This window comes from Ambystoma mexicanum, chromosome 4p (assembly GCF_040938575.1).
Source record: "Ambystoma mexicanum isolate Mex_15411 chromosome 4p, UKY_AmexF1_1, whole genome shotgun sequence".
NCBI lineage: Eukaryota > Metazoa > Chordata > Amphibia > Caudata > Ambystomatidae > Ambystoma > Ambystoma mexicanum.
This window is the reverse complement of record NC_090927.1, coordinates 1,104,140,346-1,104,161,601: the sequence shown is the minus strand read 5'-3', so window position 1 is coordinate 1,104,161,601 and position 21,256 is coordinate 1,104,140,346. Positions and strand designations below refer to the sequence as shown.

General features: G+C 46.8%; 1 protein-coding gene across 2 annotated transcripts in view; it reads left to right on the top strand.

Annotated features, from left to right (window-relative positions):
* The window catches only part of ADGB (androglobin), a 2,161,023-nt gene that overhangs the window by 387,138 nt on the left and 1,752,629 nt on the right, over positions 1-21,256 (top strand). For both annotated transcript variants that reach the window (XM_069606692.1, XM_069606693.1), the window contains one exon: positions 8,312-8,496. In XM_069606692.1, coding sequence (XP_069462793.1) covers positions 8,312-8,496 — 185 coding nt within the window. The remainder of the gene's footprint in view (positions 1-8,311; positions 8,497-21,256) is intronic.

Sequence of the window (21,256 nt, the reverse complement as noted above, 5' to 3'; positions counted from 1 at the left end):
CAGAGAGGAGGCTCGGTTGGAGGCCCCATCCAAGCTCTTCAATCAAACCCTGCGAATACCGGTCCTGGTCACCTCCTTATCCTCATCCTGGTTGGTGAGTAACAGTTGTTAAAAGGGGAAAAAGCCTCAGAGGCACAAAAAAACCCACAATATGAAGGATGACTCCTGAAGCAGGTCCGTAGAAGTGTGGAAATATTAAAGCAGGATCCAGGAAGGCAACTCTAAGATGACGCGATAAAGGTCTCAGGAAGAAACAGAAGCAGCGTAAGTGGACGCTGCGGAGGAGGAAACACACGAGTAAAACTGACAGGAGAAGCGGCCAGCGGGGGTGAATCCACAATGGAAGCAGGAAGCGAGGATAGGGGGAGAAGGCAGACAGAGAGAGCGCTGGAAGGTACACGGGAGTGGGAAGTCGTAGTGAAGAATAACGCTACTGAGCGCACGCAACAAACGGGAATGCAAGTTGCAACGCGCCGACCCGCCGAGATTCGAATGGTGAAATACTCGGCCTGGCGGCCATATTGGAGAAACACTAGACTGTGCCGTACGTTGGAACAAAAAACGTGGCGGAACAGTCTAATGGCGACGGAACTTCCACCTTTGCCAAACCCTCCAAGCGCCAGTGGTCGTGACAGTATGCCCCCTTCGAAGACCCCTTCCTCCAGGCTTGCCCGGGTGAAGACTGTGGAATAGTAGAAGTAACCGGGGGGCTAAAACCTGTGTAGCCGGTTCCCAAGTATCCTCGGAAGAGGGGTAGCCTTTCCAATGTATGAGGTACTCAAGGCGTCCTCGATGGTACCGAGAGTCTCGGATTCGGGAGACTTCGTACTCCTCCGATGTAGAAGTAGGTTGGAACACTAACTTGGGAGCAGCTTGTTTCCTGGCATCAGATACAAAAGGTCGAAGGAGGGAGGAATGGAACACCGGATGAATCCGTCGGAGAGTCTTTGGCAATTTTAAATGGTAGGCAACAGGATTGATCATTGACTCTATCTTGAAAGGCCCAATGAAACGAGGGGATAACTTAGAAGGGTGGACCCAACGGGGTAAGAACTTGCTGCACAACATAACCTCTGTACCCTTGTCCCAAGTAGGCACTTGTCTTCGGTGTTTATCGGACAGTTCCTTATACCGTCAGCTGGTCTCACTTAAACTTTGTTTCGCTGTGTCATGAGCTTCTTTCAGTCGATTGAGAGTGGTCTCCAAAGACGGGATGTTGGTCTCATTCCAGACTGTTGGTATGATGGATTGAGGATGGAACCCATAAGTACAAAAAAAAGGGCCGATGCCCATAGCGGAATGCACCGCATTATTGTACGCGAACTCTGCTGTGGGAAGCAGGGTTACCCAGTTGTCTTGTTGTTGATTCGTGAAACATCTTAGATACTGTTCCAGCGTACCATTGAGTCTTTCGGTCTGGCCATTTGTTTGAGGGTGATAACCAGAAGAGAGAGCCCTCTCCATGCCCAAGAGATTACACAAGGCCGTCCAGAATTTGGAGGTGTATTGGGTACCACGATCTGATACGATCTTCTGGGGTAAGCCGTGTAACCTAAAGATATCTTTAAGGAATACTTCTGCCATGATGGAGGCTGCAGGCAGCTTGGACAGGGGAGAGAAATGAGCAAGTTTGGAGTAGGACTCTACAGTAACCATAATGCAAGTACAACCCTGGGAACTAGGTAGTTCAACGATGAAGTCGGTAGAGATGGACTTCCAAGGACCCGAAGGAACAGAGTCTTGTTGTAACAATCCCAGCGGTTTTTGGGTAGAATACTTGTTCTGCTGACACACTAAACAAAACTGTACATAGGTCTTCGTATCTGTCTTCATGTTAGGCCAATGGAATGAACGTTTTAACAGTTCCAATGTTCCTTTAATTCCTCGATGTCCGGCGGTCTTGGAGTCGTGACACCACCGAAGAACCTGTTGGCGATGTTTATGCGCGGGCAAGAACAGTTTTCCCTGGACGAAGTACAGACCATCCTTCATACTGACTGGCAGTTTACTGACGTCTAGAGCAGGAACATCCGAAGAGGCTTCTCTTACCTCCTGCATAAAAGAGGACACCGTTAAGATAATTTGGGTATGTGGGAACATTAACTCGTTTCTGTAGGTGAGGTTCAAGTCGTCTCTGCGGGACAAGGCATCAGCAATCTGATTTTGAATACCCAGGATGTAGGAAATGGAAAAATGAAATTGAGCAAAGAAATGAGCCCACCTGGCTTGTCTGGTGTTGTAACATTCTTGTTGTCTGAAGACCTGTAAGTTCTTATGGTTGGTGCGTATTTGGAAAGGATGAAAGCTTCCTTGGAGTAGATGTCTCCACTCAAGGCAAGCCAGCTTCATGGCCAAAAGCTCTCGCTCGATGACTGAATAGTTCCGTTGGCTTGTGGTTAGTGTCTTTGAGAAGTAAGCCACAGGGTGTTCCTGGCCTTGGTCTGATTGCAGAAGAACAGCTCCTACGGCTGCCGCTGAAGCGTCGGTCTCCAGAATAAAGAGGCTTAGCTGATCGAGCTGCCTAAGTATTGGTGCTGAACAGAAACTTCGTTTCAGGCGGAGAAAACTATCCTCAGCGGCTGTTGACCAGACAAAGGGTTCAGAAGACTTCTTTAACAGCGAAGTTATGGGTAGAGTGATCTGTGAGAAGTTGGGTATAAACTTTCTGTAAAAGTTTGCCAGTCCCAAAAACCGTTGTATCTCTTTGACGGAGGTGGGTGACGGCCAACCAAGAATGGCTTCAACCTTTTTGGGGTCCATAGTAATCCCTTGCTCGGATAATATGAATCCCAGATAGGATAAGGAAGACTGGGCAAAGGTACATTTCTCCGGCTTTACTAGAAGGTGGTGTTGTTGCAGTCTACGTAGGACCTCTTCAACTTGAGAATGTGGTCTTTTTGATTGCGGGAGTACACCAGGATGTCATCCAAGTAGACTACGGTATTCTGGCCCAACAGATCTGAAAATAAACGGTCCATGAACCTCTGAAATATGGAGGGTGCATTCACTAGGCCAAACGGCATCACTTGATATTCGTAAAGGCCGTAGGGAGTGCGGAAAGCCGTTTTCCATTCATCACCTGCTCTAATCCGAAGCAGATGGTAGGCGTTTCGTAGATCGAGCTTGGTGAATACTACAGAGCCCTGAACTTCTTCCAGAATCTCGGAGATGATGGGCATCGGGTAACGATCTTTGACGGTCACTTTATTGAGACCCCTGTAGTCTATACACGGCCTCAACTCCTTGCTTTCGCGCTAAGAAATGAAAAACAAAGAGGCGCTTGCTGGTGATTTGGAAGAGCGAATCAGTCCGTTGGCGAGATTGTCGTCAAGGTAGCGCCTGTGGACTGCCTTTTCTGACAGTGAGCGGGGATACATCCTACCGAAAGGAACCAACGCCTGAGGGACCAGATCAATACCATAGTCTTCGGGTCTATGCGGTGGAAGTTCAATGGGTACCTGCTCTTGGAACACTTCTGTAAATTTGGAAAAACAACTGGGTATACAATGAATGGTATTCTGTTCCATAGCACATACCGTCTTTACCATTTCATGTTGGGGATCCGGTAAACACTCCTTCTGACAATACTTGGAATGAAAGCTCAGCAGGTTGTTTGTCCAATCCACCGTTGGGTTGTGCTTCCGGAGCCAACCGATACCCAGGATGACAGGGAAGTGAGCAGCTCGGATTATGTCAAACAATATCTGCTCCTTGTGTTGCTGTATAGATACTTGTACTGCTTCAGTGGTATGAGTTATGAGTCCGGAACATAGGGGTGTTCCGTCCACTCCTTCCACCTTTTGGTCCTCTTTCTTGGCAATTCTGAGTAGACCCACCTTATCTGCCCACAAGGTGTCCAAAAAGATTCCTGCGGCTCTGCAATCCAACAACGCTTGCGTGTCTATTTCCTTGTCTCTGAAGCGGAGCTTGATGCCTATCACCATCAGGCGGAGGTCTTCAGGCGTTCTGGCAGAGGTAACGGAAAGTGTGGTGTAAGAACAGGGAAGCGCCCCTCGGTAGTCCGTCCTACCAACTACCGAGGGCGCTCGTTTCCCGACCTTCGGGGGGGCACATCAGGGCAATCCCCCAACAGATGGGCAGCTGAACCGCAATACAGACAAAGATTCTCATCACGTCTCTTCTTCTTTTCTTCGGCGGTCAAGGGAGGCCTAGTGGTCCCGACTTGCATGGGTTCGTCTCGGACATTTCGAGTTGCAGGTGAGGAGGCTGGGGTGTGAGTGTCCGAGAACGGGTTTGAACTACGGCTCTTATTTCTTTCATTCTTCCGTTCGGTTAAGCGGAAATCAATTCTTAGTACGGCCGCTAGTAGATCCGAGAAGGAGTCAGGACGAGGAATCCTGGCGAGTTCGTCCTTTAATTCTTCCCGTAAACCTCTGCGGAAGATCGTATACTGAGCCTGTTCGTGCCACCCAGCTTCCATAGCCAATTTTTTGAATGTAGAAATATAGGACAATAGGTCGGAGTTTCCTTGCCGCACATCCAGTAAGTCCTCACTGGCAATGTGGGCACATTCTGTCCGTAAAAAGGTCTGTTTAAGGAGATCCTTAAAGGCAGCATAATCCTGTAACACAGGATCGGACTGGGACACCAATGGGGTTGCCCATGCTAAAGCGTTCCCTGTTAAGTGTATGATCATGAAACCCACTTTAGCATGATCCGTTGAAAATGCATAGGGTCTAAAGGTGAAATGAATATTGCAGGCTTCAAGGAATTCCTTCACCTTTCTCACCTTTCTCTCAGTGCCATCAAACTTCCCTGACACTAAAGGTAAAGGGGGGAGATCAGTAGCCTGTTGTTCTCTAGCGGCTACTCTCTGTTGGAGTGCTGCGTTGTCGGTCTTGAGTGTTTGTACCTCAGCATTAAGGTTCTGGACTGCTGCCACCAGCTCCTGTAACTGCTGTGGCGTGGCCATGTCTTCTTCTTTTGGGCGTTGCAAGCTTTCAAGGATTACTGACTGCCCTACATTATTAACCACAGAGTCTGCAATGTCCCCCTCCTCACTTGATATGAAGGGTTCCCCCAAAGTGCCTTCCTCCTCCTCACCTGATGTAGAAGAGTAGTGGGTTCTCCTTCGCCGCAGTTTTAGCCCTTGAGACTGCCTCGAAAAGAAGCCACCGTGAATCTCTATAGAGAAAACTCACAATGACCCCCTCCCGCGACAGCCGGTTGTTAATAGGGGAAAAAGCCTCCGAGGCACAAAAAACCCCACAATATGAAGGATGACTCCTGAAGCAGGTCCGTAGAAGTGTGGAAATATTAAAGCAGGATCCAGGAAGGCAACTCTAAGATGACGCGATAAAGGTCTCAGGAAGAAACAGAAGCAGCGTAAGTGGACGCTGCGGAGGAGGAAACACACAAGGAAAACTGACAGGAGAAGCGGCCAGCGGGGGTGAATCCACAATGGAAGCAGGAAGCGAGGATAGGGGGAGAAGGCAGAGAGAGAGAGAGCGCGCTGGAAGGTACGGGAGTGGGAAGTCGTAGTGAAGAATAACGCTACTGAGCGCACGCAACAAACGGGAATGCAAGTTGCAACGCGCCGACCCGCCGAGATTCGAATGGTGAAATACTCGGCGGGCGCCCATATTGGAGAAACACTAGACTGCGCCGTACGTTGGAACAAAAAACGTGGCGGAACAGTCTAATGGCGACGGAACTTCCACCTTCGCCAAACCCTCCAAGCGCCAGTGGTCGTGACACATTGTTGCACATTCCCAAATAGTGTGAGTGAATCTGGCCAACGTGCACGCAGCATTTGCTAACTTTAGGGCCATACTTCCCACAGAGAAAACTTTCTTGGCCCAAGCATCGTAACGCTTGTCATCTCTGTCTGGGGGAATAGTCGGGTATGCATTCTGATTAGAGGTTGATGTGGCAGCTTGTAACACTAAACTTTCAGGAGTGGGATGGTTTGTCAAGTAACTGGGGTTACTAATGGACACCCTGTATGTGTATGTTAATTTTTTATTTGATGCCAGAATCACTTCTGGCGTCTCCCAATTTGTACTTGCTCTCCTTTGCAATGTCACAGAAAAGGAAGAATAGGATCCTCCTGGGGTCCTTTATCTAGGATGTCAGTCAGATCATCCTGTTCGTATATTGGTGTTGGTCTTTTCCACCCTATTTATTTTACCACCCTGGACATTAAATGTCTGTAAAACCCTTCAGCATGGTCAGTAGGGTCCGGCCCCCCAAACTCTAATTCTGGGGACGTATCTAGTTCACTTGGATTTTGTACGTTTCTTATCCTTGATTCCTCTGAAATCAAAGGTTTGGTGACCACAGGTGTTCCTTACTGAAGTCCAAAAGGTTGTGAATCATCCGAAGAATGTTCTGCTTCCTCATAAATCTAAAAAAGTGACTCAAAGAAGTCCTTTCTTGGTAATGGTGTATACACCTTCTCTATGATCCTCAATGGCGTTGATGGTGGCACTGAAATCTTTGACAGCGAGGATTTGTCTGACGCTTTCGGCGTTGAGGACATGTCATGGTCCGATGAGGAATCTTTCGGCGCCGATGGTATCTGACTTCTTCCTCGAGGAAGATTTGTCTCGACTCGAGGGATCCTTCGACCGCACTCGTGGAGATTTTTCTTTACCTTCCGGACCCGAGGGCGCACAGGTTTTGCCCTTATCCTTTTTCTTGTCCAGTTTTTCAACCTGGGCATGTCTTTCATAAGTTTTTGAGGGGGTCAAGGCTGCATTCTCGAAAACCTGCATCATTTGTATTCTGAACTTCTCCCACTCAGCTGGAGAGGCTGATTTCGTTGGGCATTTAACCCGTTCTGGGTAGGAACTCTATGACGGAGATGGCGACCTATGGTGCCTTTTCTTCGAATGTCGTGAAGATGACGAGTGGTGGGAACCACTGCATGATCTCGATCTCTTTGTCTTTTTACGATGAGGAGAAATATTTGCCGACTCCTCTGAGTCGAAGACCCCTCTTTTCGCCAGGGTCATCGAATGGGATTTTGACCTACCTGCTGCTAATTTTCCTCTTCGCTCTTTTAGGCCTTTCGCCGTCATCATTAGGCAGGCCTTACAGTTGAAGGTAGCGTGAGAGGAACCGAGGCACCACAGACACACCCGATGGAGGGTCCGTAAGGGACATCTTTGCCCCACAATCTTGGCACTTCTTAACCCCCGATCTCGGATTCGCTGATGATGATGCCATTTTCATGAAATATACTTGAAGATTCTCGATAGTGAACCGAAACTTACTGTATCCAAAATTATAACCTTTGCAAAAAAACAGAACTGAAGCCAACGGTTGCTGCACACGCTTTATATCATTGATGACATCGACATCGAGACGGAGGCCTCCGAGGTACATCGAGTCGACCAACATCGACGCACAGCGCCCACTGCTGGAAAATAAATTCCGAAGCAGCTGAAGCTGGATATAGAAATATCATAAGATGAGGAATATGTGGGAGCACACAATACAAAAATTCATTTTCAAAGCATTTTTGCACCAGGGCAAACTTTGGCCAAGTGCTCATATAGAATGGTATTAGCACTAGGGCAAATGTTGACCTGGATTTTTTGAAAATGTATCGTTTCTGCACTGGGACAATTTTTGCCCTGGTGCTTGCAACATGCCAAACTGCACTTGACATGGTGCAATGGTTTTCTAATATGTCCAAGTGTTTTTAGAAATAGGGCAAACTTTGCCATAGTGCTAATGTAGTGCAAGTTTGCACTTGCACCGTTGCAAAGTTTCTGTAATCTGGGCCCTGGTAGGCCTCCCACCCCAGGCTGAGTTAGATCAAGCAGCTGTCTGCAATGGCTGGGGTACATCTAGCCAATGCACACCTCACAATGAGACTCTTTCCCATATAGAAAGAGATAGGAGACATGAAGCGAGAAACAGAGAGAGAGTGCTAGATCGGCGTATGATATCATAGGTACAGATATTATTTTAGATTTTAAATAGTGATTATGAGGAAAAATGTGAGCACATTCCATCTTTTGGGAGGAATAGGTGGGGGCCAAACCCTTTTTCGCTCAATGGAGCTCCACATAAAAGGTTTGGAGACTACCGCCCTAGTGAGAAGGCTACAAAAAGTGGATGAAAAACTATACTGATTCTGTAAGTGTTGATTAATTAATGCTGATTGCCTACGGTGAAAATGTAAGTCTGAATATACACAGAACCCATAGTAAAAAGAATTAATACTTTTTTCGGTTTTGGGTTCCAGTGTTTGTTTTGCTAATTTGTGTAAACCCGTTTTAGCAAGTACTTAATTCATTGAAACTGACGGCTTATGCTTTTCTTTTGGTGTTTGCTATAGAGGTGGATATTATGACAAGATTTGGGACCTTTTGAACGAAATATTGCCTGAGTATAAACTACCTGACGATGAAAGTCCAGAACTCAGCCCTTCTCAGACTGAGCCAAAGGTTGCAGAAATTCCACCAGTGGAGGTACAAATTGAGCCCCCAACCATCGTTAAGCAACCTGAAAAAGCCCCAAAAGGTAAGGCCCTTTGACTGAGTGTTGAATTTATGTACACTGCCTTTTGCTGTTAAAATACTGGCTGTTCTCACGCCATGTGCCAGGCCCATTTTCTTGTCATTGCCGCCATACAAACGCTCTGCTCTTCTGTCTGTCTAATGACTCCCATTCTCTACTGTCTAATGACTTCATGACTCCCATGTTTGAAATGAGCCAGTGCCTCCATCCTGCTTCAGTTTTCTAATCTTGCAGTAGGGGCAATGTGATTTGGGGTAGAAACTAGCAAACCTTTGGCAGCATTTAGCATACTGCATCTCCTGGGCTTTGTCTTCCCGTCCGCCTGTCAATCGGTAAGATGCTGCAACAGAATTGGTTTTAACATTTGTACTGCATTCGTCAACTGATGCCTTCAAGTGGAAAATTGAGTCACACGCAAAGATGTTGAGGCTGTTGGACCAACTTCATAAAACGCATCCCAGTATTTACAGTCAGGACTCCATGTCCAAGCAAGTTTATTGGGGATGGTTTTTGGTCAGAAAAGGAAAACGCATAAAAGCAGATAGTTGGGTACAATCCTTAAGTGCTTCAGTCCAGATTTCTGTGGATTTCCTCACAGGTCTCATATGTTTGTGGTTTCCCCATTGGATGTCCTTTGGGTGGTCTAGACACAAGGGTGGAAACGAGACCAACTGGCTTACAAGCCAAGCAGGAAGTGCCTGCAAAATGCAGAACAAAAAGGCAATGCCCATGAGCCAGGAACAATAGAAAAATGTCTGAACATTGTAGGTAATTTGGCATATGCAGAGGAAAGGAATGGGAACATACTTGCAGATCAGGATTTCAGAAGGTTTAACATAGTGGAGAGTGGGGGTAGATAAGCAAAAACCAGGAAGTTCAGATGACAGGCTGGTTAGTCATGGGGCTCATTACAAGTTGGGCGGTATTCCAGTAGTAAATCCGGCAGACTACTGCCCAGCAGAATTACCGTTACTGCCACTTGGTCTGGTGGAATTACCACTAGATTACAAGTGGTGGTGGCAGAGTTAATCTCCATTTTTTGAGAGTCTATTGGACTCCATGGGGCATTTTTGGCAGAATTACCGGCAGCGGAATTACTGCCTCGGCAATTCTGCAGAAAGTGCGAGGGTTTACATTCAGCATAATGCTGGAGGTAAATCCCCCACTCCAGGCCCATACTCGTAGTATGGTGGAGCGGGAAAAGCGGTGGTAATTCTGTTACCGCCAATTGTTTCCCGCACTGCTATACGCGTGATGAGCCCCAATGGTGGTGGTTTCTCTGCAGGTTTTTGCTTTCTCTACAATTAGAACTGCACACAGTGCAACAAGCACAATGTTCAATCGTGAAGCAGGTGAAAGACATTGAAAGAAAGAAAAATATGTTCCAGGAAGTAAAGGGAATACAATTTAGCTTTCCTCGAAGGCCCAGTTTACTGGGTACTATACCATTACAAAGGTGACTCATTGATGACGAATTAACAAGAGAGGGGTCTCTAACTTATAAGGCTTTTAAATCAGGTATTTTAAAATAATCTTTAGGCACTATTTGGGCGTTATTGTGTGTTGGTCCTGAAATTAATTTAAAAGTGGACCTAAGCAGTGTGGGCTACTGTTCATCCTACCAGGTTTTGTTTTCATGCCATGTAAAAACCGTGGGTACATGGATGTAATTTGTATTGGCATATGTGGGCCATGAGCAATGCATGTCATTGAGCAGGTATAGTTCTGTTAGGACAGCAGTGGCAAATTTATGGTAGCTTTACGAAGCATAGCTGATGAATGTATTGTTTTTAATTTTATTTGTGCTGCAACCATAACGTCACTTTAACACGTTTTTTTCCCACTGAAACTTCATTTAAGATAAACTTAACAATAACACACCCCTTTTAACGTTCGTTAACCACATTTCAATATTTATTTAGGGGCAAGATAAGCTTAATCCTAGCGCTCCTTAACCAATGTTTTTTCATCAAATTGTAAAGTTTTTAATGATCTATATGTACACACACTATCATAATTCTAGTACATGGATTGGTGGCAGAAGATACCCTGGCTCAAATTTTTATATAAGCACATGTCCAGGGCAAATTTGGCAGTTATGGCACCTGTAACTAGCTTGCTTCAAACTAAAGAAGGAAACTCCTTTAAAAAGGTGGTCATTAGGGAACAAACGGCTAGTCGTACTAGTGTAGTGCGGCCCTCACAAGCTGATGTGCATCATCTGTTAATCAGTGGCTCGTCCGCTATTCAGACATACCTCATTTGGGCAAGGGTGGGTCATCACAGCTGGCTCATTACTAGGGCCCGTTTTGACTGCCTGCGTTTGAGGGGGAACATGGCAAAGTGGACAGGCTACCCGGACGACTAAAGCTGTCCTGTCTGTGCTGCCCCCTCTGAAGATTTGGGCCACTTTATTTTGTTTTTGTCCTGGCTACTCAATTATTAGAGAGCGAACCATTTTGCAAGTACTGAGATGTACTGACTTGCGATCATATCGGCCCGCGCTGATTCTGCTTTTAAAGGCAGAAACAAAATGTACTGCTTGGGTCCTGCTTTCATATTTGATGGTCGCAATGTCTCTGAGAAAGGGCGCCTTAAGAAGACGTGTTCTGGCATCTTAAATTATTCTGTAATGTGTGGCTTTGTTTCGTTTTAACTTCTTTGTATTTTAGATGACTGATGAACTTCCTTGGTGTGTTATTTGATTGGTGCTTATGAATTATTCTGTGGATTGTTTCATTTTATGGACCAATGTTTTACTTTAGTGATTAATGTACTTGTCATGTCTTCATTGTGATATTTTCTTGATATGTGTTTAATAGACATTGTTTTGTCCAAATAAACTTTTCAAACAGGCCAAATGTATCCAACTGTAACTCAAAAATGAAGTATTTTCCCCTTGAATTCCAGCCTAACTGTCTGTGTTAAAATAATTCTCTGAGTTTATCAAAAGCCTCAAGGTGCAACTACTATGTCTGAGGTAAAAAAAAAAGTTTGAGGATTGCAATCCCCAATCCAGGTATATTCTCAGTCACTCACAGTTGGCGGCAATTAAGAGGGCTGCACTTATTTCTTGAACTGTTTTCTTTCTTGGTCTTAACTGTTACTTTTTTTTGGTTGTTGCAGTCATCCTTCTTGGTCCCTGGCCCAGATATGCCTTTACATCTTTGATCCAGGGTGATATTAAATGTGGGGTAGAATCTCTAAAACCCCGTCATCTCAGCCCCACAGATGACCACTTCACAGTTTGAACACACATTTCTTCCTAGGCATCTCATCACCTCTCTGTCCATCAATATCACCTCCGGCCACCTCTTTGTCTCGCCTTCTAGAATAATGCTTCAAGCCACCTCTCTGTCTCTCTTCCTTCAATCTCAACTCCAGCCATCCCTGTCTTGCCTCCAACCACTTTTCTACTTCCCTCGCCTGCCACCTCACTCCTTCTGTCTCTCCAACCTGCAACCTTTCTCTCAGCATGTTCTCCACTCCGCCTACCTCTCACTTCTCGGCTCCGGCTCCTTTTTCAGACTCCTACCCTCTTTTGAAACACCTTGTGTTTAAATAGGGCCCTTGTCCCTCCCCCGAACATGTCCCTCTCCTAATGATTCTCCTAATGATTCTCAAGTGCTTTAAACCTTGTGCGCATGAATCAGATTGGTTACATTTCTCTTCATTGTGGCTTTTCCACTGCACTATGGACCCTGCCTCCACTCTTTGCAGGTCTGTGCGCTGTGACTGAAAGTGTTGAGGTTAAGAGGATTTTCTCTGCGTGTGGTGACTTGCATAGTCAGGTCTGACTTCGTCTTTGCGTGTTTTCATCTTTTTGTAATCCCCATGCCTTACTTCAAGTGAGGTGAATGACCAGCTCTCTACTTCTGTTTCCTGCAGACCTTCCCCAGGCATGCCAGCACCTGTGCAAATAGAAATAGGGCCTCAGCACAAAAAGACATTTAATGTCTTAGGGATACATTATATTCAAACCAGGTTGTAAGACCTGGGAACTTCTGTCCATCATTCATGTCCTTGAAAGGGTCAGGACCAATGTTGGTACTTGTATGACAAGCTTCTGTCCACCACTGCAGAGTGGTGGGATTGGCACAGGATCCTTCTCACGCTGCCCCTGGACCTAGAATGACACCACGAGTCACCACCTAAGGCATAGCACTTTCTCACACCACTTTGCTTCTTTCCAGGTCTGTCCTCACTGACCATTCCCTGAGCCCCACCTAGCCACCCCTGTGGCTCTGTGGGCCTGTGACCATAGCTAGTGGCTAATTGCCGGGGGCATTGTAGGTCTGCAGTCTGATACTAGCCCCCCTGGATCCGGTCGCCCACCTGAAGTGCCATCGGACGTGGCCTGCAACCATGCTTCGTGGACAGGCTGTCCACTGCCCCGTATGTTTCGGTGGGCTACTATTAGGCCACAAACCCATTGCCCGTGAGACCTTTAGAAAACATCAAGGTTTGCCACTTGCACCCCTCTATGCTCACCTGATCTTCCCTAGATCCACGTGACCTCTCGGGGGCCTGCAATAGGCCCATTGTTAAAATCACTTTACAGCCAAATGTCTGTAGGACACAAGCAAAAAGTCTGATAACAATAATGGCGGCCATTCGGAAAATGTTTCTGTGCCCCAAACCACTTAAATTGGCTACTTGAAAAGAAGACAATCTGGTTGCCCCTGAGCAAGATTTGGAGACATTTGCAGGTCTGTAATAATAATTTTTAAAAAACATTGGTCACTCAGGACCCTAGAAAATCAAGGCATAAACTAGTTTCAAAAATAGATTAGCAAAGTTTGCTAAAATTGTCTTCATCAGCAAACAAATTTATTTGATTAGCAATGTTGTACCAATATTTTTAATTTCACCAGAATGTATTTGTCCCCAAGACATAAATTGAGAAATAATACAGCAGTTTTGTGTACCACTGACGCAAAACATTAGTGAGAGGAGTCAGGCCATGCAAAATTCTTTAAAATACTGCTAGACCTGCAAGTTGAGTAACTTAGTTTACCTACTAGAAGTAAGAAATCCACTCGGCCCACGGCAACAGATGACAGCAAATTTAAATATGCTTTCTGTAATATTGTGCATGCCACCACAAGTGCACTTGGTGTTTGGTACACTGCTGCCACCCAGAGGCCAGCCATGCACAGTGAAACATTTGACATTTACTGTAAACAAAGTAAATGTTAAATAAAAGTTTCAAACATACCCTGCAAATGGTACTCGCCCTTCATAAAATCTACTTGATTATGCGAGTGAGCGAAAAGACATTGCGAGTTCTGGATGGGTGTCTGTAAAATGGAAAAGGTTAGCTGCATGAATGGACACAAATAAATAGATATGATTTAAAAAAAATCAGTTTAGCCACCTTTCTCCTGCAGGTGCTAATATATAATGCAATCATAATCATATAGCAAAATGAGCTCTGGAGGCTAACTTCAGTGTATGGTAGTGCAGTAGGTCTGTAGACGTACAGACTGGATGAACTATAGATAACTGCTATGCATAAACATCTAGTTCGCTTTCTGTATTCAATATATAAGAAGAAAGTACAACAATAAGAGTGGATGACGTAGCAGTCAGAGAACGGGGGAAGATTGCACTTTGCAGCCATCTCACTTTCAGAGTAGCTGGTATAAAGCAATGGAGTGATATGATAGAATGTCAAGGAGTATAGGATCAGCTCATGGGTTGAGCACCAGTTGCTGCAAACAGCAAGTTACAGAACTAGGTTTGCCATCAAAAGCATTTGGTCGTGTGATGTACATTTTCAAAAGTCGTCACTCGTCAACAGATTGAAATATAGTTAACACTATGAGAGTTAGATACACTAGCCTACATTTTACTTTAAAGCATGGAGATTAAGATGTACTGTAAAGGATGGAGATGTTGCATTGGTTTACAGTATCAATACTGTAATTATCCATTATGCAACCACTACAATTTAAGGATGGAATTGCAGGACTGTCTTTAAAAAAAAAAAAAGAAAAAAAAAAAAAAGTCTGCACATACTGGTCTTTGCCAGAGAGGCTATAGCTAGCTTACTAAAAGTATCATCCCGATTACTTCTAGTTTGCAATTATTTGAAAAAGAAATGCTTGCCTAGCAATCCCTCATAGCCCTTTTGCACTGAGTGGAGTAGATGATTACTGCTGCGCTCTCTATACTAGCCTCTTTGAACTTGCAGTGAACAGATAAAAGAGCGTGAAGAGAGTCCTGGGGGAAAGAGAGAAATGAAAGGCGAGCTGTGCTTTCATTGAACAGGGTAACTTAAATAGCTAGCTTTGCCACACAAGTGTCAATTTGATTAGCAAACCTGCAGATTTGCATAGCAAATTTCTATATGACACTGCTTCTTATTTACCTTAAAAATGGTCCTGTGGGTCCACAAACAGTTTGTATGCACCCTCAAATCACTAATGGGCTTTTGACTATTTCTTTTTTTTAAACATATTTTTATTGAGAGAGTAGGTCAGCAGCAAGATACAACACAAACGGTGTCCAGTCATAATTTCGAAAACATAATTTCGAAAGTCAAAAAAGTCGAATCAAAAATGTCGAAAAAAAAAAAGGCGAATTGTTTTTTTTTTTTCAATATTTTTTTTGGGCTCTAGTTTCTGTGAAAAAAAAAGGTAAAAATAAAAAAAAAGGGGGGTTGGGGGGGAACCCCCCCATTTCGAAAAAAAAACGTCATTAAAAAAAAATTCGACATTTTTTTTTCGACGTTTTTTTTTCGACTTTTTGACTTTCGAATATTTTGTATTCGAAATTATGTCTATGAACCAACACAAACATATCAAAACATAGCTTAATTATTTTACAGCCTTCATGTTAAGGGAGGAGGGGAAGAGGAAGACATCACAGTTTTCGGACATGAGAGCAGCCAGTACAAGAGTAGTAGACATTGCAAATCAAGGCGAGGACCCGGGTGTTGCATCAGGGTCCGAGTCCAGGTCGCACAGGTAAAAGCGTAGCAATGACCAAATATCCTTGGGGCGACATGGTGACGGAACCGACAATACAAATAGTTCCGCATCGTCATTTACCATACAAAGGTCTTTTAAGAAAGTGGTTCTGGTTGGGGCGGTGGAGGACTTCCAACATTTAAGAATACAGCGTTTGGCAACAATGCAAGAGATGTTAAATAGTCGCCTCGTGGTTTCCTTTACCTTGCCTATATCGCCCAACAAGTATTTCAGGGGGGAGAGAATGGCCGTGATATCTTCAAGGAGCCTCGCAACTTCCTTCCAGAACTCCACAATCAACGGACATGACCAGTACATATGATAAGGCCCCGCATTGGGGGTGTCACATTTGGGACAGGCACCTGTGCAATTTTCCACAAATTTAGCTAATCTGGCAGGGGAATAGTGTAATTGGTTTAAAACTTTGAACTGAATCAGCCGGAGCCCAGCATTCATGGACACTGATCGAGTAAGCTGACAATACCGGGCCCAGCGGACCTCATCTATCTGAGTGCCCACGTCTCGCTCCCAGATTTCTCTCATCGTGTTGCGCGATGGGGAATGGGTCTGCACCAATGAATATAGCATAGAGACCCCCTTGCCATGACCGTCCATAGACACTATTGACCTAATGTATGCATGGGACTGGGGTTCCTGCGGAAATGTCGGCCACTTCGCCGAGAAAGCAGCCCTCATCCTGTAGTATTGAAGGCGTTAAAGCTGGCCCCTCCCCACCGCTTCAGTAAAGCCCGGGAGGTCACAGAACTCACCATCAGGGAACATGTCGCGTAGCGTGAAAAGCTTGTTAGGGTCCCAGGATTTCTGGAGGGCTCGATCAAATGTGGGGGAAATGCTGGAGAAGTCCCACAGGGGGACTGACGGGTCATAGGGGGATTCCAGTCCTAGCCTCTTGTAAATTCTGGCCCAGGCATGAGTGGTCGTGTATACCGGATCGAACTGGCATATTTCCCCATAGCTTGGGTTAAGAAGGACTGAGCGTATGTTGTTTGGGCGAACAGAGTGCTTTTCAATCAATATGTGGGGGGCAGTGTCCTCTGGGTCGAACCAGTGCTTTGCAAATTGAGCTTGCGCGCATAAATAATAAAGCTCGAAGTCTGGAGCCGCGATGCCTCCCTGCACGAAAGGCTCAACCATCTTATCCCAACCCATCCTGGCAGTTTTCCCATTCCAGATAAACGAGGAGGCGAGTGATTTAAGTTTCGAGAAGAAGGGTTTACCAGGCCAAAGTGGGATGTTATTGAAGTAATATAGGAGCTTGGGGAGGACCACCATTTTGAGTAGCGCAACTCTGCCATACAGGGATAGTGGAAGGCTAGCCCACATCTGAAATTTGGTCGCAGGGGCTGACAACAGTTCCCCATGATTGTGCGTATATAGCAGGGTTTTATCTCTGGCGACCATTATCCCTAGGTAGCGTACCTTGGTAGGGGCAGGTCTAAATCCCTCTATTTCAGCTAGGTCTCCCGTGTCGTCAGTAAGGGGAAATATTTCTGACTTCGGTACATTAATTCTATATCCCGAGTATTCTGAGAATTCATATATGTCCAACATGATGTGTTGAACATTTTCTTTGGGGTCGCGGACATATAGTAAAGTTTCGTCTGCGTAAAGTGATATTATCTGAGGGGCGGTCATCCTAAGACATCTGTGTGAGTGGTTCTGACGTATGAATTCCGCCATTGGTTCAATGGTCAGAGCGAAAAGTATGGGCGAGAAGGGGCATCCCTGCCTGGTCCCCCTGTGTAGGTGGAATGACGGGGAGAGAGTGGTGTTAGTCAGGACCTTAGCTGTCGGCTGTGTATATAATAATCGGACACAGTTAATATAGTACTGGCCGAGACCAAACCGCTCCAGCACCAGAAAGAGGTATGCCCAGGAAACGGAGTCAAAAGCCTTCTCGGCATCTAATGCGACCACGGCCGCCTTGGCATCTGGGTCTATCTGTGCCATAACATTAAATAGGCGTCTCAGGTTGAGAGCCGTGGATCGGGCTGGTATAAAGCCGGCCTGGTCAGGATGAACCAGGATCGGCATGTATGGCAGGAGTCTGGTGGCCAGCACTTTTGCAAAGATTTTTGCGTCAGTGTTGATTAAAGACAGGGGTCGATAGGACGCCATGTCTTGTGGCGGTCTACAGGGTTTCAAAAGGACAGTGATGATTGCTTCTCGCATCGATTCCGGGAGAACCCGCAGGCTCATTGCCTCTTCCCACACTTTCAGCAGTATCAGGGCCAATTCACTAGAGAATTCTTTGTATAGTTCCGCTGGAAGGCCATCGAGCCAGGGGAACGGCCGCTCGACAGAGCTTTTATGGCCTCTGCAATCTCCTCTGATGTGATTGGCCTGTCTAGTATATTACGGGTTTCGGCCGTTAATGTGGGAAGGTCGAGATTATCTAGATATTGAAACGTGTCCTCTTTGTTTTTTTTATCGTGGCTGGAATAGAGGGAGGAGTAGAACTCGGTAAAAGCGGAGTTGATGTCTCGGTCTCTGTTTACCGTCCCTCGAGTCGGTGTCTGTATGCTCGGGATCGGGTTATGGTGCCTATCAGTTCTAAGCATGTTGGCCAGGAATCTCCCAGCCTTATTGCTTTCCCCGTATCATCGGGCTTTGGCTGGTGCAGCCATATAGAGAACTTCTCTATGGGCCAACTTGTGGAATTCTTTTAGCGCAGTATGTATTTGCGACAGGGTTCCCTTATCCTGTGTGATGCTGTACTCCGTCTGTAACAGGTCAATTTTTGTCTCGGCCACCCCCAATTCCTCACGTACCGACTTCAACATACCAGTCGACTTGCCCAGGATGCCTCCCCGGACCCAGGCCTTGAATGCATCCCATAGTGTGTCATAAGTGGCAACCGAACCCTTGTTTAGTCTAGGAACTCCGCAATCTCTGTATGTAGCGATTCGCATATGTTGGGGTCTCTTAGGATTGCAGGGGGCATCCTCCATCTTCTCGCCGGGGGGAGACGTCCCTAAAGTTGATGTCAAGCGACACCGGCGAGTGATCCGAAAGAGTACGGGGATGTATATCGCATTGGGAGATCGCCCCAGATAGGGACTGACTAACGATCCAATAGTCAATGCGCGAATGAGAATTGTGCACCGACGAGTAAAAGGTGTATTTCTTCTCGCTTGGGTGTAATGCGCGCCATGCGTCTACCATACCCATCTGTTCCATTAATTGTGTTACTACCAGTGCGGCCTTGGAGGGGGTTCTGGGGACAGTCGATGAGCGATCCAGGGATTGGTCCAATATCATATTGAAGTCACCACCCCAGAGTATTTGTGTCTCCCCAGATGATGATAGCATATCCAGTATTGTGCAATAAAACTGTGGGTCATCTAATTTGGGACCATAGGTATTAATCAGAAGCACTTGGTGCCCCGCCAATTCCCCCCACACCAGTACGTATCTTCCCTGTGGGTCTATTTTGCTGGACTGATATTTAAAACATAATTTGGGGTGTATGAGAGTGAACACTCCTCTGGATTGTGCTGAATATTCTGTATAGTACCTGTGCGACCCCCACCTTGGTAAAAGTTTAGTATTGACCTGCCCAAGCGCGTGCGTCTCTTGCATAAAAAGAATGTGAGGGTTATGGCGTGTGATGTATGCTGTGATCTTCCTTGCCTTAATCGGGTTATTCAACCCTCGGATATTCCAGGAAAGGAGCTTAACATTCAAGCCCTTATTGACCTGTGTCATGGTCGTACCTGAGATGAGGCATACGTCCATACTCCCGCCCCTGCCGCAGGGAGAATGGGTATGCCGCTGAAAAACCGCTCTCTATTTTAACCGCATTAACAACCCGAAACATGGGTTCCCCCAACAAGCCCGGCATTCCGCATGGCAACACCGTATCCCCATTCCGCTCCCAACCCCCTCCCGCATCATCAACCCCAACTGGACGATGTACCCCTAAAACCATAACCTAGGAACACTCCTGGGGGTGTGAGCTGCACTCATATGACCGCCGACCCAGGAAGTCTGCACGGCTCCATTCCAACAAACATTTACATTCAGGGCCACCCTGCGGCCTTCAATTTAACACATTATAGCAGTGTGGCATCAGAAAAAACACATCACCCCGCTGGGTCGTCGGGCTCCACCGCGCCCCGGGGCGGCAGATTCTGGTTCCCGGCCCGCTCCCGGGTCGGTAGAGGGATGGAGGCTTCAACGTAGAGCATGGCTTCGGTTGGATTTTCAAAAAAGTGAGCCCTGCCTCCATGTTGGATTCTCATTTTCGCTGGGTAGACAAGGGAGTACGGGACCTGGAGAAGTCTCAGTTGTCTCTTGACGGGCTCATAAGATCTCCTAAGTGATTGCACATTGGTGGAAAAGTCCGGATATATGTGAATTCTGTTGTTTTCATGGAATAGGGTGCCCTTATCCCTGGATATCCGCAGGATAGCGTCCCTGTCCGTATAATTGAGAAGGCGGGCAATTATTGTACGAGGTCGAGCTCCAGGCCTGGACGGAGGTGCCGATGTACAGTGTGCTCGGTCCACAAGGAAATGGTCCGAAAAGGAGTCAGAACCCAGGAGTTCCTTCAGAAGGGCCTCTACCTGGCGTACCATGGACCCCTTGCCAAAGGTTTCAGCCACACCAACCAGACGGATATTGTTCCTCCTGGAACGGGATTCCAAATCCTCGCATTTGTCAAGGGTTTTTCCGGAGGTCCCCTTTCAACTGGGCAATATCGCGGCCATGTTGTAGTATCGAGTCTTAATTAATAGCGATCCTGCCTTCGGCCTCAGTAATCCGTGTGCTTTCCTTGTCCACCCTCGCCTTCAAGGAGCGATTGTTGCCCCTATGTCATCCAATTTAGTGTTCACCGCTAGGAAGCCGTTCTGAACCATAACCTTCAATCGGTCCTCCCTCTCCTCCGTTGGCAACTCGGGCTGACTGTCCACTTGCTGCGACGGGGGCGCCATGGACCTGCTGGGCTGGGAATTGGCAAAGGAGTCCATTGGGCCTGTTTTCTTGGGGCGTGCTCCCTTCTGCTCGTACCGGCCCATGTGTAGATTCAAGTAGACCGCGTCTTCCAGCACCTCCAGCCCCGTCCGCCCCAACGTATGGTACGGACTCTATACAGGATTGGTAGTGAGCTTAGACCCAGTTATCGTGCAGGAGAGGTGTGTAAAGGTTATCACCCAGGGAGGGCTGTAGTCCGATAAAATGTCCCCTCCTCGGCAAATCCTGTTCGGGGTGTCCACCCTCCTCATGCGTTGCCCCACCCATTCTTGCTTGTTTTTACGTCCGTCCACTTGTGGAGGGGCACTTCACCAGCGGGAGATATCAGGGGAGCCAAGGGCAGCTCCGCAGGCATGGGAGTCGGATCAACAGTGGCCCGAGTAGCACGGCGGCTGCACACCACGCGGCCATTGGCGGGGGAACACCGCGTTCGCTGCGCCCAGTGTGCGGCGGCGATATATACCGATGTGGCACCCTCACATTAGCCTGCAGCGATGGTCCGATCACCTCCAGGAGTTTGGTGGAAGCGCGACCTCTCCGACTCGATCCGGCCCATCCCCCCGCGGCTCCAGGGGAAGTTCACCCGGAACTCGCGAGCGGCCAGTATTCCAGCCTCCGTCCGCAGGATCTTCAGGATGGTGTATCTTTAACGCGGTCCGGCGTAGCGGCCCAAATTTTTCCCAGTATGTGCCCACAGTCTTGCGCCACAGATCGACGCGCTTCGTTTGTTCCGCGGGCGGCCCTGAGAGAGGATGCGTATCTTGAAGGATTTATAGAAGCCGGAGCTCTGG